The sequence below is a fragment of the Dendropsophus ebraccatus genome, chromosome 14, assembly GCF_027789765.1.
Source record: "Dendropsophus ebraccatus isolate aDenEbr1 chromosome 14, aDenEbr1.pat, whole genome shotgun sequence".
Lineage (NCBI taxonomy): Eukaryota > Metazoa > Chordata > Amphibia > Anura > Hylidae > Dendropsophus > Dendropsophus ebraccatus.
Window position 1 is genome coordinate 25,296,625 of NC_091467.1, and position 20,257 is coordinate 25,316,881.

A 20,257-nucleotide genomic window follows, 5' to 3' on the forward strand; every position below is an offset into this window, starting at 1 on the left:
ATGAATATCTCTTATTAGTAAGAACACAAGAACACTGATTGTGCGTCGTCAAACACCTGCACGGAGTCAATGTTATTTTTAATAAAAGTCAGTACATACAATCTCTTTGATCTCTGATGTTGGGTAGATGCTTGACTCCAGCAAATAAACATTATTTTTTCCTCCTCCGTGCTTTCCACAGGCATGAGAATTCCCATGGCCAAGTAGTCTATAATATGTCAACTTTTATCTTCTGATGTATGTCTTTTTTCTCTATTTTTATAAATAGTGACTTTTAAAACTCTGCTGGTTGCCCTTGGAAACAGACTACAGCTGATCTCCACTTTGTTGTCAGACATGTGACCTAAAGCTGTCCATATGCATAACATAGCTGTCAGCGGAACTCTTTTTCGACTATCTTTCTCCTCTTCTAAAGTGTGTTGGTATTCACAGTGATGAGAGGAGAGAAAGCTACAGGCAGACAACTCTTGCCACCCCAAAATAAAAATATCCATCTAGAGGCTGCTGTATACATTAGAGGGTCAGCCTGACCTGCCTTTGGTCCACACTTATCTAATGTGTATGGACAGCCCTAAAGGCCCTATTCCACGGAACGATTATCGTTCGTTTTCGGACGATATCGACCGCTACGGACGATAATCGTTCCGTGGAATAGAGTGCAACGATCAGCCGACATCGTTCATGTCGGCTGATCGTTGCAGTCGCTTGTTTTTCAACATGTTGAAAAACAAGCGACTGATATAGCAGCGATCTGCTGCCGTCGCTCCGTTGAATAGGAGCATCGGCAGCAGATGCTGCTGTATCCTATGGGCTACCCGGACGATCTAGCGATCCCCCGGGCAGCCCCCCCGCAGCTCCCCGCCGCCCCCTCCCGCACTCACCCGCTCGCTGACGTCGCGTTGAATAGCGGCGGCAGTGAGCGGCGAACGAGGAGCAAACGAGCGCTGACAGACAACAACGTTTGCATACAAAGTCCTTGTGGTTTTGTATTGTTGACTCTAAAACACTCTTTGCACTCTTTGTCAGATGGAGCCTCCATGGGTTTTCCAATATCTCAATATTCTTCCTTATCAGCAACGCTTCTAGGAAGAATAACTCCACAATAAGGCAAGTAATGGAGCATGTCACAAGGCTACCATCACATGACACGTCATTTCCACCATGAATAAAGCAGCCAAGTGTATTTTCAGGGAGCAAATGATGTCAAAGTATGTAAGCTTGGACCTTTTTTAGGGTATCAAGCCATTTAGAAGAAGAAATGTCCAGTCCCCATAGCTCATATACAGGGCCAGCCTTATGGGTGCACATATCACTAGCAAGGGGGTGGCACTGATCCTGGTGGTGCCACCAAGAACTTGCATCTCTGATCCCACATTTTCAGCACCTTACAGCCTTACATAAATATAACCATAATAGAAAGTGACATATAGGCCACAACTAAAAAATAGTCCTGCTAATGTTCTTTTAACCCCACCTGTAATTTCTTCTTGGTTAAAGAAGGGTATTCAGTAGAGATGGGCAAATTTTAAGCACCATCAGGTTGGTCCAAAGTGAGGCATTTCATTACCAGTAGCTGAAAACGTTGTATGCAGCCCTAAGGCTGCCTTGGAAACATGGACACAGCCATAGGCCATATCCATGTTTTCCAGAACTCCCTAGGGCTGCATCCAACTTTTTCAGCCATTGGTAATCAAGCGAACCAGAGCATGCTCGGGGTTCACTCATCTCTAGAGTTTAGTATTGGTCCCTGTCTTACATCCAGTACAAGTGATGAATAAGACTTGATGTACAATGGTCCTTCCTGAACTCTCTTGCATCTAGGACCTCAATGACTCGGGGACCTCACGCAATAGTCGAGGACAGAAAAGACTTACAGTGCACAGCATCAATTCATAGAACTAATAGAGGAAGTATACCCAATATCCATGAAAAGACAAACCAATAGATACATGATACCAAGGAACAGGGATAGAAGATTAATAACCTGGGATATCTCACCTGACTTTCAAGTTCAGCAATGGTCTTCAGATGGCGACTGTAATCTCGGCCTACCACCCGTTTATCTGATGCCTGTTGGATCTGTATTTCAAGTCTGTGGTTAGACTCTTCCAATGTCTTCACTTTTTCAAGATAAGCTGCTAGACGACCATTCAAATCTATCAAGGTGTCTTTCTGGTTTGGTCTGTAGTCCATTCTACTAGCCATGGTAGCCTCATGGTTCAACTGACGTCCATTATTTTGAGACTTGCTTCTTCTCAAGCCTAGAGCATCCACACGGCTGAAAGACATAGGTAAAGATGCGGGATAAGAAGATTCTGCACGTGTTATGAGCACAAACCTGCTACTGTAGGGCATGATGACTATCTAGTGTGTGATTATACAGCTCCCATAGTAACATGCAATAAGGAAGTCTTGTGGCTTAACTATAACTGCACGTTATTGGCTTAGCAAGTGAACCATGCCTGTCGGCTCGAATTTCACTCACCTTGGGCTCAGAATAATCTTTTCCTTTCTATTTAGTTATTCAATTTGACTTAAGGGATCGGCAGGTCTGCAGTGCAAGATTACTTGCAGAACAGCTTTACTTTGGCCTGGCTGAAAATTCTTGATGGGGTTGTGAGGAATTCCCGGAATGCCAGTGGCTACAGGGATAGTGTAAACTATCTGCACAAGAGTTAAAGTACCTGCACAAGGGTTAACCTGACTCACCAGGAGGGGGATAGGGAGACGTTCCCTCAGGACAAGGGGAAAGAGAATAATAGAGTTTATTCTTATGTTCTGAAGAACAGGATTGTCTCACCTGCGCCTCTTCTCTTGTGGTGCGACAGCCTTAAAATACCTTCAGACTGTGAGAACTAAGAGGAGAAGTATGACTGGGAAGCTGTCCAGGGTTCCTGCTGTTCTCGAGTACACATGAAATTATTTACCAACAGAAAGTCCTATTCTTCTCAGAGTTTTTTTTCTCTCTACTGTATGCAGACATTAAAAGACTACTTTAGTGGTGAAAAAAGGCTGGGTTCACACTACGTTTTTGCAGTCTGTTTTTTGCAAAATAAAATGGATAAAAAAATGGATGCATTTGTGTGCATCCGTTTAGATCCCTTTTTCCATTGAAAAAAGGGATCAAAACAGATCCGTTTATTTTAATATACACAAAAATGTAGCTGACCTTACTTTTGTGTCTGTTAAAAAAACGGATCCGTTGTGATCGTTTTTTTTTGTTTTTTTTTTTAATAATGGAAGTCAATGGAAAAACGGATCAAAATGGATGCACACAAATGCATCCGTTTTTTCATCTGTTTTTCATCCGTTTTTTGACCTTAGTGTTTCCTCTGTGGGGTTTACCCACTACTATAAATATGGCTCAGAGCTTTCTAAAATCATTTAATCTCTTAACAGAATTGTATCTTCCAAAAATGATTGCTTTTCCATTTGTTCATGTGGCGCTTTTGTTTACAGAAACTATTACCAGGAGTAGCGACCACCTAATGGCACTGGTATCAGGTGCTCAAGCATGTGTGACTCACTCTCACTTCTTTGTGCTCTATGTGCTGGGGTAGCTTGTGCGGTGTTGTGGCTGCTGTGTGGGTGTAGGGTCACTTGGGCACTTGTCAAGGTGGCCAGTAAAGGTGGTATAACCCACCCTCGGACAAAGAGGCACTGAGCTTGAGGTTTGGATAACCCAAGTGTGAACAGGTGTAGGTACAGGTGCAAGAAATAATTGACTTAAGTCCAGTGGCTTAACCAGGATAACTTGATTTACTTGTAGAAACTTCAGTTCAATACAGAATAAACACACTTTGGTAACTGCAGGTGCAGGAAGGAGGTTGTAGCAACCGGAGTTGTCCTAATAGAGTAGAGTAACGTCTTGAGGGCTCTGTCCAATGTAGCACTGTACTCTGCCGGGATAGCATAGTTGAGAAAAGAAGAAGATACTCATACTCACGTATAGATACTGTGAATCTGACCTCCTTTCAGAGACATCCCAGAATAGCCATGTGTTACAGTAGGATACATAGGCTTATACACTGCTTTTTCCTACTGGGGTCAGTACCCAGCCTCGGGTATACTACCTTTTGTGTTGTTAAAGGTATCCCTGGCGTGGACAAGGTTTTCCTCAGAAGACGTCACTCTCTCCTAAGGGTCTAGCACTGCATGCTAGCAGTAGTTACTTGCATAAGTCTCTAGGTCCCTGACAGGACATGTGCATGTCCTGGTTTCATCCCTGCACATGCACTATACTGTAGCTCACCCACTACTGATGGCATCACATGGAATTTTGGGAGTGCCTTTGTTTACTCCCCTCATACAGTAATGGTGCCTTTTAAGGCTCCTACTGAACAATGGTGTCTGCTATATGGACTCCCACTTAGTAACGGTGCCTGCTCTTTGTGCTCACCAATCATTAGAATCCCTTCATAGGACCGTATTACATGCCCCTACTAATGTAAGCGAGGGCCAATCTGTTAGATCACCAAGCGCTTACTGAGCCTATTATATCGCTTGATAATCATGCAGCATATAGTTAGGGATATCTGTGCAGTGCTTGCTTTAAAAGTGTAAAATAATAACATTTATATTTACCTTTCCATGATCCCCAGTGACCCTCTTGCTTCTGCCCACTGTCTGTCCGCCGCTGAAGTGGCAGGCCGCTCAGCATATCACTGCCTGCAATGGTCCCGTCTCAGACAGTGATTGGCTGAGCGGCTTGTCACTTTAGAGACCGGCTCTAAAGGACACTAGGGATTGTGGAGAGGTATGTATAGAGTTTATTATTTTTTTACACATAGAGATGCTCACCCAGTGGCTGGAATGAACTACAACAATTAGCCCAACATGGCAGATTATTGCTAGATTATGGGGTAAAATTGGGGGGAAAATGCTATTTTCATCACTTTTGGGGGGTTTCCATGTCTACGCAATGCACTTTACAGTACAACTGGCATGATATCTCTATTCTATAGGTCAGTATAAATACAACACTATGCATGTTTACATAGCTTTTCTAACTTTTCACCTTTTTTACTTTATTTTATTTTTGTTTTATGTCACATGTTTTCTCCATTCACAAGTGCAGACTTGTTTTCCCTCACTTTTCCTCCTATCTTGTCTATTCTGTCTTGCACACCCACACACAGCCCACCAATCATAGGGTAGCTAGGTTGCCCTTATAAAAAAAAGAGCTAGTTCCTGGTGGGAGGGGTTTGTTCTCTTTAGTCAGTAGAGGTGAAGAGAAACAAACAGTGAAGTCAGGGCCTGACTCAGGCCAGAACCCTTGTCAAGGACCTAGAGACCTATTTCTTTATGCAAGTAACTACCACTAGCATGCAATGCTAGAGGGAGTGACGTCCTCTGAGGAAAACCTTATCCACACCATGGATACTTTCAGCAACACACAGGGCAATATACCTGAGGCTAGGTACTGACCCCAGTAGGACAAGGGAGCGTGTAAGCCTACGTATCCTACTGTAATGCACAGCTATTCTAGGACATCTTTGAAAGTCTGCTCAACCCAACGCAGCGACCTGGGACCTCTTAATACCCTAACAGGACGGGTAACCCGACACTATAGGGCAAAGAACGGTCAGATCCACAGTATCTATATGTGAGTATGAGTATCTTTGTCTTCTCTTCTCAGCTACATTATCCGGGGAGAGTAAACTACTACTTTGGACAAGGCCCTCGATGTTCCTCTACTCTACTCTGTACAACTCTTCTTGCTACTATCTCCTGCCTGCACCTGCAGTTACAACAAGTGTTTATTCTGTATTGAACTGAAGTTTTTACAAGTAAATCAAGTTATTTTGGTTAAGCCACTGGACTCTGGTCAATTATTTTTGCACCTGCACCTACAGTACACACCTGTCTACACTTGAGTTATCCCTAACATCAAGGGCAGTGCCCATTTGTCCAGGGGTTGGTTTCCAACACTACTCCTGGCCACCGTGACAAAAGCCCAAATAACTTTACACCCACGCAGCAGCCTCAACGCTGCACAAACTACACCGGCATATGACAAAAACTTTTTACAAGTTTTTACAAATGACAGTGACACTTTGAGGCTATTATCACTCAATGTACGAACAATGGCCATTGTTTGGCATTCAAAAACAACATACATTGTGTGAATAACGTCCGTTGTTTGCATTGACTTCAGTGTAAAACATTTTTTAATGACAAGAACAGCCGTTGCTTTAATTGAAACTTAACTGAATTGTGAACAGTTTTATTTTTCGACCTTCCGGGAACATCTGGGACGTCATTTTTGTGCCATGATCTCTGGTTATCTATTAGTTATTGGTACCATATTTGTGTTGCTGGAACTTTTGATCACTTGTTTTCTGCTATCTTCTGGTACAGCCTGCCTGAAGCAAACTCTATCAGAAGACTGAAGATCAGACAGCTTTCGAGGTAAGCAGTATACTCGTGCAGTGATTCTGTGGGGGTCCCGATCGGTAAGTGACAGGAGAGAGCCTTCTGTCACTGACATTTAAGGGGTTATTGGTGTACGGCCAAGCATGATTGTGGCGGCCGTCATTGACGTTGAGGACCCAGCTGCTAATAGCAGTAAGTCCTCACCCTTAGGAGCTGAGCTCGTTTCATAAAGCTCCTTGCAGATAATTGCATAAATGTATGCCGATCGTCATTAAGTGATGGACATGAATGGTATAACTTTGCATCATCCATCGTTAAGGGATTAACAATTGTTATGCAGAGTGTATCAATCACATTTAACTTTGCAGAATATTAAGGACCTTTTACATGGGCCGATTATCACCAACGAGCCCCTAGGAAGGCTCAATCAGCAGAAATTTTTTGTGTAAAAGTGTCACGGCAATTCCAAAAAATTAACCCAACTCAGTAATGGTGAACATTATAATGACCCACTCAGCTACAGTCCCTTCTTTTTGTGCTCTCACTGATAAATGGTGTCTTCTTTTAGTTCATACATTTTTAGTGCTCCCATTCATGGTGCCTCCTTTTAGTGTTCTCATTCCATTAGCACTCCAGTTACCATCAGTAAACATAAGCCCCATGTACTGTATTGTCTAACCAGATATAGTAGTGGTGGCTGGCTCACTACAGCTGTGTGATGGTCTTTGGTTTGCGTGGTTCAAATTTACAGAATTGCATTAGTCCCAATAAAATTGCCACCACCCAGTAATGGAGCAAATTATAGTGCCCTCACTCAGCAACCTTCTCTTTTATTAGTTCTCCCACTCAGAAATGGTGCCTACATTTAGCGTACTCACTTAGGAAGACTACCTACTGTTAGTACTCCCACTCCGTAATAAGGTCTTCTCAGTGCCTCACAACTCCGCAACAGTACCTCTTTTTATTCGCCTCTTTTAATAATGACGTCCCTAGTCATAGTTCACATGATAATTTCCCACTCTGTGCCTCCTTTGAATGCTCCTTTTTAATAATGGTGCCTGTTTAAAGGCTCCCACTCAGTAGTGGTACCTCCTTTTACTGCCCTCCACTTAGCAATGGTGCCTCTTTATAGCACCACCACATTAATAGTGCACTTTATAGTGCCAGCACTCATTAAAGGGGTACTTCCCTTAAGAAACATTTAATCCTGTCCTACTCATAATCTAAGATTGTAATAGGTTGCTATTACATGAATTGGGCCCTTTGTATGCAGCACATCCTGACTCACACCCTGAAGCTTCAGAAAAATCCTCACTTCCTTGTCCACTCTGTATTGGCCCCTCTGTCCTCCCCTCCTTTCTGAGACACATGTCACATGTTCTCTGTCTCTTCTGTTGCCAAGCTTTAATACCTCATCTCTAACCCCACCCACCATTGACCTCACACAGTCAGTGAGAACCTGACCAAGGGGCGGGGAAACAATAAAACAGTGACAGCCTCCTGAGCAGTATAAGAGAAAGTAAACAGTGGTTTCATCTCTCTGTCTTTTCAATCTATGTAGATGGATAGATAGATTTTGTTTATAATGAAAACCAGAAGCAGATTGAGCGAGTGATGGGCAGAAACTTCAAGATGAGGCAGACAGTTGGCAGTTGGCTCTGAGGTGCAATGCATGATGGGAGATCTTGGCACCATCTTGGATATAGACAGGTGGTGGTGTATATGTCATTTTATGTGGCAGTGGCCTGGGTTTATGAGTATGGTCAGGGTGCCCTTATGGTAAAGGCTGATATTTAGTCTGCCTTCTTCCTCCTTCTGGTACACCCCTTTAGTATGAGGTTGTTCGTCTGTCATTAGGAGGGAGCTTTGTAAGTGCCTTTCCATGGGTTGCTTGTTGTCGTGTGCTTATTTTGAGGCCTTTAGTTCTCTCTTAGAATGGGTGATCCAGGACCTAGTCGTTCATACATCATTTGGGCGACTTCCTGTTCTCCCATCTGTGACGCATTACAGATTGGGTGTGGGCAGGTTTGAGATTCCCCTAGCGCAAGAGAAAACAGAGGGTCTGTCGACTGCATTGAAGTTCTTGGGAATAACTATGGATGCCTACAGGAAGGAGTGAAGGCTGCCTGAGGATAAGTTTGAAGTCCTAAAGGCAGAGGCTAGGCGGGCTCAAGGCTTAAGAAAAATCCCTCTGAAAGAGCTCCAATGCTTGGTGGGCAAGTTAAATTTTGCCTACAGGATTACACCCATGAGGCGTGTTTTTTGCAGGCGTCTGGCGGGGGTGACGTCGGGAGTGAAGGCACCTCATTGTTTTGTTTGCCCCAGCAGGCAGCACTGGGATGAATTTTTGAATTTTGGTCGTTGATGATTGCCCCGGTTGTAAATTGTTTTGATTGGGACTTGTTCACTGATGAAGCTGGGAATATAGGATTCGGGGCCTATTGACAGGGACAGTGGTGTGTGCAGTTGTGGCGAGGGTTGTCGTTTGATTCGGGGTTTAGTTCGTAACCTCACTATTCTTTATATTTTCCCATTAAAGTGGCAGTGTCGATTTGAGGGGAAAAATTCAGGGATAAAAAGCTTAGTTTTAATTGTGATAATATAGCAGTTTTTACGGCTATAAATTCCGGCTTAGTGTCATCCCCTTTGGATGTGCAGCTGTTGCATTATCTAGTGCTTAGCTGTCTGTCTTTGAATGCATGGATGGTGGCGGTACATGTGTAGTGTCCCAGCACAGGTGTGCCGCTAACTTGCTATTGCACCTGGGTAAAGTAACTCGGTTCAGGTTCTCATGGTGGAATATAGTCTGAGGTGTTCTGTGTTTTTCTCACAAGGTGGCACTACTATGTTTTTTGTATGCTTTGTTCCCAGAACAGCTGAAGGAAACACAGGGTTAAACTGTTGTATGTCACATGTTATTTTTAACATGTTTATAGGTGCAGGTCTGTTTTCCCTCTCTTTCTGTCCTATCCTCATGCTAATCTCTTCTATACACAAAGCTGCACCAATCACAGGGATACTTAGTTGCCCCTATAAAAGGAGGTTAGTTCCTGGTGGGAAGAGTTCTTTTGTCAGTTCATTAGAGGGAGTTAAAGAAGAGACACAGTTCCTGCTGCAGTGAAGCCAGGGCCTGGCTTAGGCCAGGACCAGGGGCATAGCTAATGTTTCTTGGGCCCTGGTGCAAGAGGTCAACTCCCCCCCCCCCCAACCAAGCGATGCTATCTTTATATTGGTACAAACAGCTTGCTGCCATGACAAACACATTGTGATAAGGTAACAGGGGGGCTCCCTCTGTGTTCTGCCCCTCTGTTTCCCTATTACAACGTGCTTGTCATTGCAGCCAGAAGCCTAGTGAAGGCTTCCAGACCTGCCACAATTTTGATATAAAGGTTCTGCAGGGTTGCTGCAAAAGGATACCCCCATTGCCCCCATATAGTAGTTCTAATTTCACATATTGATAGCCTATCCTTGGTATAAGATATCAATATGTGACTAGGGTGCAAAAACCCACTGACCAGACTTTTTAAAGTTATTGCAGTACAGATATATCCAGTGATTTACAGGAGGTGTCTTCTCTGCATGGATTACTGCTCATGTTTTTGTTTATCAAAGTTCTTCAACATCTTGCTCGGCCATCATGAAGATTTCTCATGGTGATGCCTCGTCTTTGCCGGATCTGCCTGACAAACATTTTAGGTTTAAGCCTCAGCCTCATTTGAATACAAAATCCTGTGTGTATTGCCTCACACAGTAACAGAAACCCCTCTGTTCCACCATATAAGCAGTTATGGTGAATACATGCCTCCAAATAGTAGACAAGTGCCCTCAGTGTCTCCATATAGTAGGCCGCTCTGTGCTGCCATATAGCACAGGTCTTTTCTGTGCCCCCATATAATTTAAGTGTGCCCCCATATAATTTAAGATAGTAGTTAGGCCCTCTCTGTGTATCCATATACCTGTGTCCCATATAGCAGTTACATGCCTCTCTGTTCCCCATATTGTAGGCAGATCCCCTCTCTGCATAAGCATGAAGGTAGTCCCCCCTGGAAGTATCCCTCATTTATAATATATTTTAATATATTTTACTCACCAGGCTCCGTAATTCCCATCCAATCCCATTAAAGTCAACGGAACAAGTATTTGATTATTGAAAAACATCTATTCGACCACTTGGAGGTAAAAAACGGAAGCTGGGGGATTTGAACGCTTATCGAATATTTATCGAGTATTTGGCGAACTATTTGATAAAGATTGAATATCTTACTATGGGGAGGAGGAATCCTCTATCTGAGTATCACATCGGCAGTACTGTGTTGGAAAAGACTTCAGAAGAGAAGGATTTAGGGGTAGTGATTTCTGACAGCCTTAAAATGAGTCCCCAGTGCAACCAGGCAGTGGGGAAAGCAAATCGTATGCTGGGGTGTATAGCTAGAGGTATAACCAGTAGGAAGAGGGAGATTGTGATCCCGCTGTATAGAGCTCTGGTGAGGCCACATCTGGAATACTGTGTCCAGTTCTGGAGACCTCACCTAAAAAAGGACATTGATAAAATAGAATGTGTCCAAAGACGGGCGACAAAAATGGTGGAGGGTGTGAGGCATAAACCATATCAGGAAAGACTTAAGGATTTTAATCTGTATAGTCTGGAGGAAAGAAGGGAAGGGGGGGACATGATTGAAACCTTTAAGTATGTTAAAGGACTAAATAAGGTTCAGGAGGGAAGTGATTTTAGTAAAAAACTGAGCTCAAGAACAAGAGGACACAGTGAGAGGTTATCTGCGGGAAAGATCAGAAGCAACGTGAGAAAATATTATTTTACTGAAAGAGAAGTAGATACCTGGAACAAACTTCCAGCAGAGGTGGTTGGTAAATCTACAATAACAGAATTTAAACACGCCTGGGATAAACATATATCTATTCTAAGATAATAAGAAAGAAAATACTAAAAGGGCAGACTAGATGGACCCAGTGGTCTTTTTCTGCCGACAATCTATGTTTCTATGTTTCTGTTTCTATTCGATCGAATATCTATTTGATCTAACAGTATTCGCTCATCACTAATGAATGTTGTTTGCTTACTACATTTGATGTAATAAATCCACAGTTTTTTTGGAGAGCTGCGGACTATTTTTGGATATATCTGAAGCCCGCGGTTAGGGCAGTCTGCTGGCACCATTATGTTGACTGATATGCTGCTCCGCTATATATATATATATATATATATATATATATACACACACACACACACACACACATTTATAACATACAGTTACACACAATATACACATGTACAGTGTTCATATGACACACACATATACACACACCTTACACATATATACATGCCTCTCCTGTAGAGCAGTGTACAGGTCTATAGATGCTGGATGTGGTGGCAGGCAGAGAGCATCTGAGCTTCTGTGATCTGAAGGGAGGGGAGATTTTTAAGGTAAAACAGGCAGCCTGAACTTTGCCCAGCAGCAAATGTTAACCATGTCATGCCTGTTCCACCTTAAAAAGAATTCCCCTCCATCCCCTTACCTCACAGCAGCTTTTGCTGCACAGACCAAAAGTAAGGGCAGGGGATGTATGCAGACACTGACAGAGTGTCTGTAGCTGCAGGGGGCCACCTTGGAGATGTAGCCCTGTTTGACACCCCCTCCCCGCCCCATCCCTAATGCCGGCCATGCACAAAGCACAAACAAGGACTGGCCTGCCATAAGACACATAGCTGGGGAATAGGCAAGGTTAGGAGGAAGGGGGCCAGGGACCCTTACTCGGCTCTGCACTATCTGCAGCAGTTGCATCCTTAGGTCTGTGTGACCCATGGATGCAATCAGTTGCGCTCACCATACAGTGAGGTGACAGAGGGGGGCCTGGCCGGGCCCCCCCAGCTGGTGGGCCCAGTCGCCATGGCGACCATGGTGACCACTATAGCTACGCCACTGGACAGGACCCTTGTCAGGGACCAAGAGACTTAACTTATTTTTCTTATGCAAGTAACCACTAGCATGCATTGCTATACGCCTCAGAAGGAAAGGACGTCCTCTGAAGATCACCTTGTCTATGCCAGGGATATTCTCAACACCATACAGGGCAGTGACCCTTATCCAGTTAGGCACCCCAGTAGAACAAAGCTGCAATTAGCCTACGTATTCTACTGCGTAACGCACGGCTCTCCTGAAATGATTCAGGAAGTCTGCTTCACCCAGCACAGGGACCTGGGGCCTTGTACTACCTTTATAGGATGGGTAACCCAACACTGTTGGGCATTAGGTGGTCAGAAACGTGAGTATGAGTTTTTTTTCTTCTTTTCTTACCCACACTATCCTGGCAGAATACAAAGCTACATTGGACAGGGCCCTCAAGACTCTCCTCTACTCTCACCTCTGCTGTTACAACTGCTTTTAACTCTCACCTGCACCTGCAGTTACAAAAAGCTTTATTCTGTATTTGCATTGGAAAAGTATCTTAGTAAATGGACACTATTTTGGTTAAGCTGCTGGACTCTGTCAGTCATTTTTGCACCTACACACCAGGTTATACTTGGGTTATCCAAACCTGCGGAAGCAGCACCTGATTGACCAGGGGTGGGTATCTACATCTCTTCAGGATACTGTGACCAGTGCCCAAGCACCCACTCCCACCTAGCAGCCACAACGTCACTAAAGATACTCCGACCATCAGGCACCAACCAGCTGCTGTGCCGCACATGTCCCCCAAGAATTCCATCGCTGATTCTCTCTCTCGCCAGTCAGTGGCCCGGGTTAATTGTTTCATTGCGGCACTGGTTTTTTGGGTCAATTTGAGGGGATATTGGGATGTGACTAAGGATTTCTTAGTGGCTCCAGAGCTTAGAGCTTTTCGAAAGGACAAGGCAAAGCCTAATTTGCAGAGGCCAGTTTCTTTCACACTTTTAGAGCATATTGTTACTTGTTTGTCTGGGGTTTGGTACCTGAATAGTGAGGTGTCATTATTTGGGCTAACCTTTTTATGGGCCTTTTTTGGAGTGTTCAGAGTTGGGGAGTTGGTGTCCCTGTCGATCACTAGAGCAAGTGGCTTGCTTAGGGAGGATGACCTGGTGTTTTTTTTGGATTAGACGATTTAAAACGGATCAGGCCGGCAGGAAGTTTGAGGGAAGTACCAGGGTCCCTAATGTGCCTGGTGGGTTGTTTGAGGGCTTACTTGTTGTTTGGAGATTTGACAAGGGGCCCTTTATTGCAACACTTGGGTGGGGCTTTTCTGTCAAAGTTTCAGTTCACCGCAGTGTTCATGAAGTGTTTGACTGTCTTGGGGCTGGATGGGTCAGCGTTAGCTCCTCACTTATTTAGGATTGGAGTGGCTACGGAGGAGGTTAGCTGGGGGCAGATGTGGTATGGCGTATAGGCCGGTGGGAGTTGGGGCGGTACAGGTCTTATGTATGGCCTCATCTGGTGTGATTTATTGTGGGTTGAAGTTAATAGGGCGATTGGAGGTTTTGTATCCCACAATGGGGAAGTGGTGGCTCGGCATTTGCATTTGGAGGATGGAGAGGGTAATTTTTGGCTGGGTGATGGATTCACCTGAATGCCGTGGGTACAAATTTGTTGGGTTTCGCTATACAGGAGTGGGTGTTGTTGTGAAGGAGCTCGCATACTTGAAAGGCCTAAGGTATGCTTGTGATGTTGGGGGGTATGGGGGTTCTAGGGGTTGGTCTTAGAAATTGATGGAGGGGGTACATGGGAAAGTAATACCTGATGTATTGGTTTATCCGAGAAGTTTGGTATGTGAGCTCCCGTCACTGTGGTGTCAAGGGGAGTGGTGTGGTTTTAATCATATACTGATCATCTTTAGAGTGGGGTCCTGAGCCAGTAGTGGGCGGCTGGGGGCAAATACACAAATATGGTGGATCAGTGGTTGGATGTTGAAGCTTCAAGGAAGAGGGTTGAATTTATAACGAGGTCTGCTTTACCATCATCAAGGGGCTTCAGAACTAATTACCAGTTTTCTATAGGGTTTTGGTCTCAACATACAATGGTTTTAACATAGAATGGTCTTGGTTCCAGAACCAATTAATATCGTATGTGTAGGGACCACTGATATATAAGAAGATAATTCATGCTGGGGGGCAGTAGTTCAAAACATAATAATAGACATGATTATTTTATTTATTTTTGGCTGTTTCGTCATTATTTGTGATATCTCTGTGCTGTACATGGTTGCTGACTTCATCAGACAAGTCTACTCACATTCTGTATGCTTACTTTCTGTGAGAGTTTTCTAGTGCCTAGAATAATATAAAGCTTACAAAAGCTGTACCACACTCTTATAGCCCACCCATATCACCCACCTCCTGCAGCCCAGAAAACTAGTGACCACCTGCCCCAACTTGTTTCTATATTACAGCCCTATTTTGAATGCATTAATGTCGCCTTAACCTCTCATCCTCATAGTCATTGTATGAGGCATGAAAAACCGGTAGAAGTCAGGATATTGCCAGCAGTACCAGTTCAGTCCCATAGAGGGAGCAAGTAAACCACCACTACCAAAACACTGGCGAAAGAATATAGAACTAGGACTTGTTAAAGGATTTGTCAGCTGCAGAATTGCAAAAAGCGAAAACTTATGAAAACTGATACTTTTCTCCAGATTAGAACAATTAGAAAACAAAAATAATGAACACAGACTTAAAGGGTGAGTACACTTTTGCAATTAAAATATAGCATTCGGGAACAATTTTTGTTCTCCATTTTGTGTCTACAGCTCCTATGCAGATTTATGTGTCTCCATGGTAACAGACTACAAACAAGCCCTGTAGGCAGAAATAATTACAGTTCCAGTATGTGTATTAAAGCTGTGTATTCACTAGAAGTAAGCAAATGTTCTAATTTTTGTAGGATGACAGCAAGCAGAGATCTTGAAAGCATCGATCGATTCTGAATCCGTCATAATCCTTTAAGGGGTTAATGTTGTTATCATAAATTGTGTAGTAAAATTCAATGTAAATGTTTTATTTAAGGGGGCGGAGTTTATCGGGAAATAGAGAATATAATCTGGTTTATAAATAAACAGGGGTTAACGCTGAGATGTAGCCGCACAATGTATTATCTGATTTATATCAGGTGGTAGGAACAATCCGTGAGCTGGCAGATCCAGTTTGTCCAGCACTCGATGCTGGATTAATACCATGACTTCATCTCTCCCTCACCCTGGAGAAACTGTTTATGCAATGTGGGAACGGCTTTTATTATTTGCTGGGAGGTGATGTTACGCTCATGTGAGTGTGGGAGAATATTATATTACATTCTACTGAAATGGCTGATGATACTGAGTCATATCAAAGAGTACAGAATTAAAGGGGGTTTCTAGCTTCTTGGATAAAATCTCCCAGGAACCCCTCCACTCACACCTGGTCCAGTGTCACCACCACCTATGGACTGTCCTGATAATGTCCATGTATAATCAGCTTGGGACACAACAGCAAATCACTGGCCTCATTGGCGGTGCTTAAGGCTGCCCTTGTTTGAGGAAAATCCCTTTAAGTCTTCAGAAAATACATAGATTAATAAGACTGTCTAAAAGAGAAACTTTAACAAATAGTGTCCACTGAACTAAAAAAAAAACAAAAAACCTGCCAATAGTAACCAATCACAGCACAGCTTTAAAGGGGTTTACAGATAAATGCTTTTTTTTTTTTCTAACTGTGCTCACAGTGCAGAGTAGGTTAAAAAAAAAAAAAAACGTAAACACTTCCAATCTTCCTTGTTCCACCTTAATGTCAGTCCCCCCGCTGTGCAGCAATTTCTTGTATTGGTGTAATATAAAGACCTTCCCAGCCAATCAGTAGCCACAGCAGTGTGCCACCTCAGCCACTGATTGGCTGAGCAGGAAGGTCCTTGTGCTGACACAAGGAAGTGCCTGCAGCATATGGCTGACAATGAGACAGCACCATGGGCACAGTTAGAATATAAATTTCTATGGAGTACCCCTTTACCTAGTCCTGTAAAATGTTGAGATGTAACTGGTTGCTGTGGGCAGCAAAATATGTCAAGAGATAAAGCTAGACTCTCCTTTATAGGGAAACTGTGAGTTGGTTCTTTTCCTTTTGGAGACCAACTACTTTGCATACCTTTTTTCCCCTAAGGACCGCATGGCCCATAAGACTCCTAATGCCAGCTTGGTGATCTCCTCATTTAGACATGGTACCCGTTCAGACTAGAGATGAGCGAACCGGGTTCGAGTTCGAGTCCATCCGAACCCGATCGTTCGGCATTTGATTAGCTGGGGCTGCTGAACTTGGATAAAGCTCTAAGGTTGTCTGGAAAACATGTATACAGCCAATGACTATACCCATGTTTTCCACATAGCCTTAGGGCTTTATCCAACTTCAGTAGCCCCCGCTAATCAAATGCCGAAAGTTTGGGTTTGGATGGACTCGAGCATGCTCCAGGTTCGCTCATCTCTAGTTCAGACCCTCATCAACAGCACCTAAATGAGACACCTAAACTATTCACTGTGCAAAGTCCTATCATAGCTCGTACCCCCCCTTACGGTTCCCGGTCCATAGTAAGGTAGTGTCATATGATGGAGCATGTGAAGTATAGTTGCCACTCTATACCTAGGGTTCCTATCACTTGTTATATGACCTCATATGAAGTTTTTCCAGGATGGGCTGATTAATTCAGGAGATCTGATATAAATCTTTCACTTTAAGCTGCCTCCTGGCATTATTACAGACACCTCACTTGTTAACAGATCTAGTTGACTTAGCTGAGGGTCGGATTCTGGATTTATGTATGGAAATGAGATTGTGTGATTATTCGAGCGTATATGTTATAATTTATTTCTTGACACTTTTATTATCCTGCATGACAAGAAGGTGCAGGTCATGATGTTTACATAGGAGGAACAGCTTGTGATCTGAGATGGTTGATTATTATTACAGCACTTAGGGGCAGAACCTGAAACACCTGAGCCCTAGCACAAAATCTCTAACAGGGCCCCCAGCTTTCACATCTATAACACTGGGGACTTCTTGAGGCATGAGAAGCCCTATAAAGGGGTATTCTGGATAAGTATCAGTGGCTGACATATCACTTGTGCAGCCTGTTCATAGGTGATATGTTGTGTCCATCCACCCATGTACCAGGTGCCCGATCAGATGTCCTGCCACCCACGGCCCACCAGCGCCAAGATTCCAGCAGCCGTGGCCCGCCCTACATACCACACTCGTCACACCACGCTCCTGCGCTGCCTCGGGATGCGCACTGCTGGCATCACCTGGCAGTTGTACATTGCCGATCGTGGCATCGGGTATCCTGTTGACCTGGAGGACTACTGGGGGCCAGGTGGGTTATTGTGTGTGGGAGTGGGGGTCAACCAGGATGGGTAGTGTCTGTGGGTATGGGGGTCAGCCAGGATGGGTAGTGTGTGTGGGGATGGTGGGCAGCCAGAAAGGGTAGTGTGTGTGGGGATGGGGTCAGCCATGATGGGTAGTGTGTGTGGGGATAGGGGGCAGCCAGGATGGGTAGTGTGTGAGGGGATAGGGGGCAGTCAGGATGGGTAGTGTGTGTGGGGATGGGGGGCAGTCAGGAGTATGGTGTCATGGTTTGCTTATGGGGGGCAGGCACATTTTTTGCACAGGGGCCCTATGTGTCCGCCCCTGATAATATAATATAAAGTATAATATTTATATGTTGCCCAGAGTGCCAGTCTAACCGGAAAAAAAACTGTACTCACCCGATCCCCCACCAGTGGCTGTGCTGAGGGTGCCTCTTCTATGTCGCAACATAAAGGAAATGCCCACCCAACCAACCACCATCTAAGGCGGGTCACCACTGTGACCTCTGATTGTGGATGTTCAAAATAAGTAGAGATGAGCAAACTTCAAATCGTCCGAACAGAGCCTTAAAGAACCACACTAAAACAGTTAAATGATTGCAGGTGTTTAACTATTTTATTGCGGTTCAGCTGCTCGCATATCTACTTACATGTCCACACTCCCAAGGTATCCTCCTTCTCAAGTGTCCCTGGCAGCTGCCCCCAGCCCACTCAGCCAATCTATGACTGAGACAGGACAGCACCGTGGCCAGTGGTTGGCTGTCAGTCCTGAGACGAGAGTGACAGCCCACTCAATGGCCTCATCACTGTCCTGTCTCAGCCTTTTTTTATTGAGTGGACGCCATCTTTAAAAACTTGTTTCAAACTTTGCAAATAGTTTGCAAAGTTCAGAACGAATATCTAAGGCTGGCAATGCCCCCTCCCAGCGATTCACCTAGTCCCCTCATGTAATTTTCTAAAACGCTACATTCTTTTCCTTCCTGTTAAGCTTTACAGCTGGTGAATCACTTGTTCCTGCACATTGGATAATTGTTTTAGGTAACAGAATAATTAGTTCAATCACATAAACTCAAATCTTAATTAAAAGAAAATCTCATAAATTGTTACTTTTAATTTCAGGCAAATTAGGATATTAAGACTAATTACCTTCTCACCGTCTGTAACGCATAGTCATGTCTCTAGTTGGAGGACAAAGATACGGTCACCTTCCCAAATGTTAATTCAAATAAAACTAGTCAGCCACCAATGAAATCTGTATTATGTCCATAAGACTCCAAATTATAATCTACGGCATATATAATAGGTGGGCACCTGAGATAGTGGTTATAGCAACCGTGTGAATTAATATGTTCTTTCTGGTTCATATGATATATAAAGTGTCTCTGTGGAAGAAGAGAAGCAGGACACTAACTGGAGCCTATATATCCACCACCGTTTTAGGAACCAGGAATTCACCTGGTTAGCCCATCATTGGCTTTCATAAAAAGTCCATTCAATGCATTAACAAATCTTAGGAGCTGTCACACAGTGATTGATTGAAAGTAGTGTTGCGTGAACTTATCGAATGTTCAGGTTTGGATGAACCCGAACATTCGGCACATGACTTGCAGTGGCTGGAAAAGTTGGATGCAGCCCTAGGGAGTCGTGGAAAACATTTCCATATTTTTCTGGAAGCCCTAGAACTGTATCCATCTTTTCCAAGCAGTGGGAGTCAAATGTAGAGCATTCAGCAAGTTGGCTCAACACTAGTTGGTAGAGGTTGGGCAAAAGCCCACAGGTGGATGAACTCTTTATTGGCATGGGCCTTTGACAGCATTACCACCAGTGTGCTATGATGGTGACTCTGCACTAGGGTTCTAGTTGAAGTAGGTAGTCCTTTTTTTTTTCAATAAAAACAAAAAAAGACAGATGGAACGCCTAAAGTCAAGGGTGCATGAAGCCTTAGACTATAAATATTGTAACATATTTTCGAAGGCCTGTTCAAGAAGCAGATGCTGTCTCTCTAAATGTATCTCTCTTGGTACACCACTGAGTAGAAGCCAAACTCCCTGCTAATGCCCTAACTATATTGTACCAGGATGTCAAATGGGTACTTTAGTCTAGAAAACCTATTTTCATATACCACATTAGGGAATCAGGGCATTAATAGAGGAGTCCCTTTCTTCAGGTTCATCACCTCTTGAAGTAGAGTGACTTCAAAGTATTGTGCTCTAGAGGACCTGTCCTGCATTATACAGACAACTCAGATTTGAATAGGCACTGTGTAATTTTTGATGTCTCCTAAGGTGGTGTTATAGGAAAATAAACACTTTTCGATAGGTTTAGATAATGTCTTGTATTCTACCCCCCTGAGAAGTAGACCCTGATGGGGCTTTACAGAGCTGTGACCAGAATGCAGTATGGTAAATAGCCACGGTCACTTAAAAAAAAACAAAAAAAAAACCTTTTGACGTATCCTAGAGCCATGTTAAAAGTTTTAAAGGGTAGGGGTCTGGGTGAGAAGACCCTCCATAATTATTAGATAGAGCCAGGCTCACTTCCTTTGCCATCTCGCTATAGGGGACAGGTT

The 20,257-nt window shown here is 43.8% G+C and overlaps 1 protein-coding gene across 4 annotated transcripts in view; it reads right to left on the reverse strand.

The window, feature by feature from the left end:
• LOC138773018 (keratin, type I cytoskeletal 18-like) overlaps positions 1-20,257 on the reverse strand; it is a 47,865-nt gene that overhangs the window by 26,239 nt on the left and 1,369 nt on the right. For 2 of the 4 annotated variants that reach the window (XM_069953901.1, XM_069953900.1), the window contains exon 1: positions 1,999-2,382. In XM_069953901.1, coding sequence (XP_069810002.1) covers positions 1,999-2,355 — 357 coding nt within the window. In that variant the 5' untranslated portion in view covers positions 2,356-2,382. Of the gene's footprint in view, positions 1-1,998; positions 2,383-2,800; positions 2,899-20,257 lie in introns of those variants that run through there. The other 2 variants (XM_069953903.1, XM_069953902.1) reach the window with 2 other exon arrangements.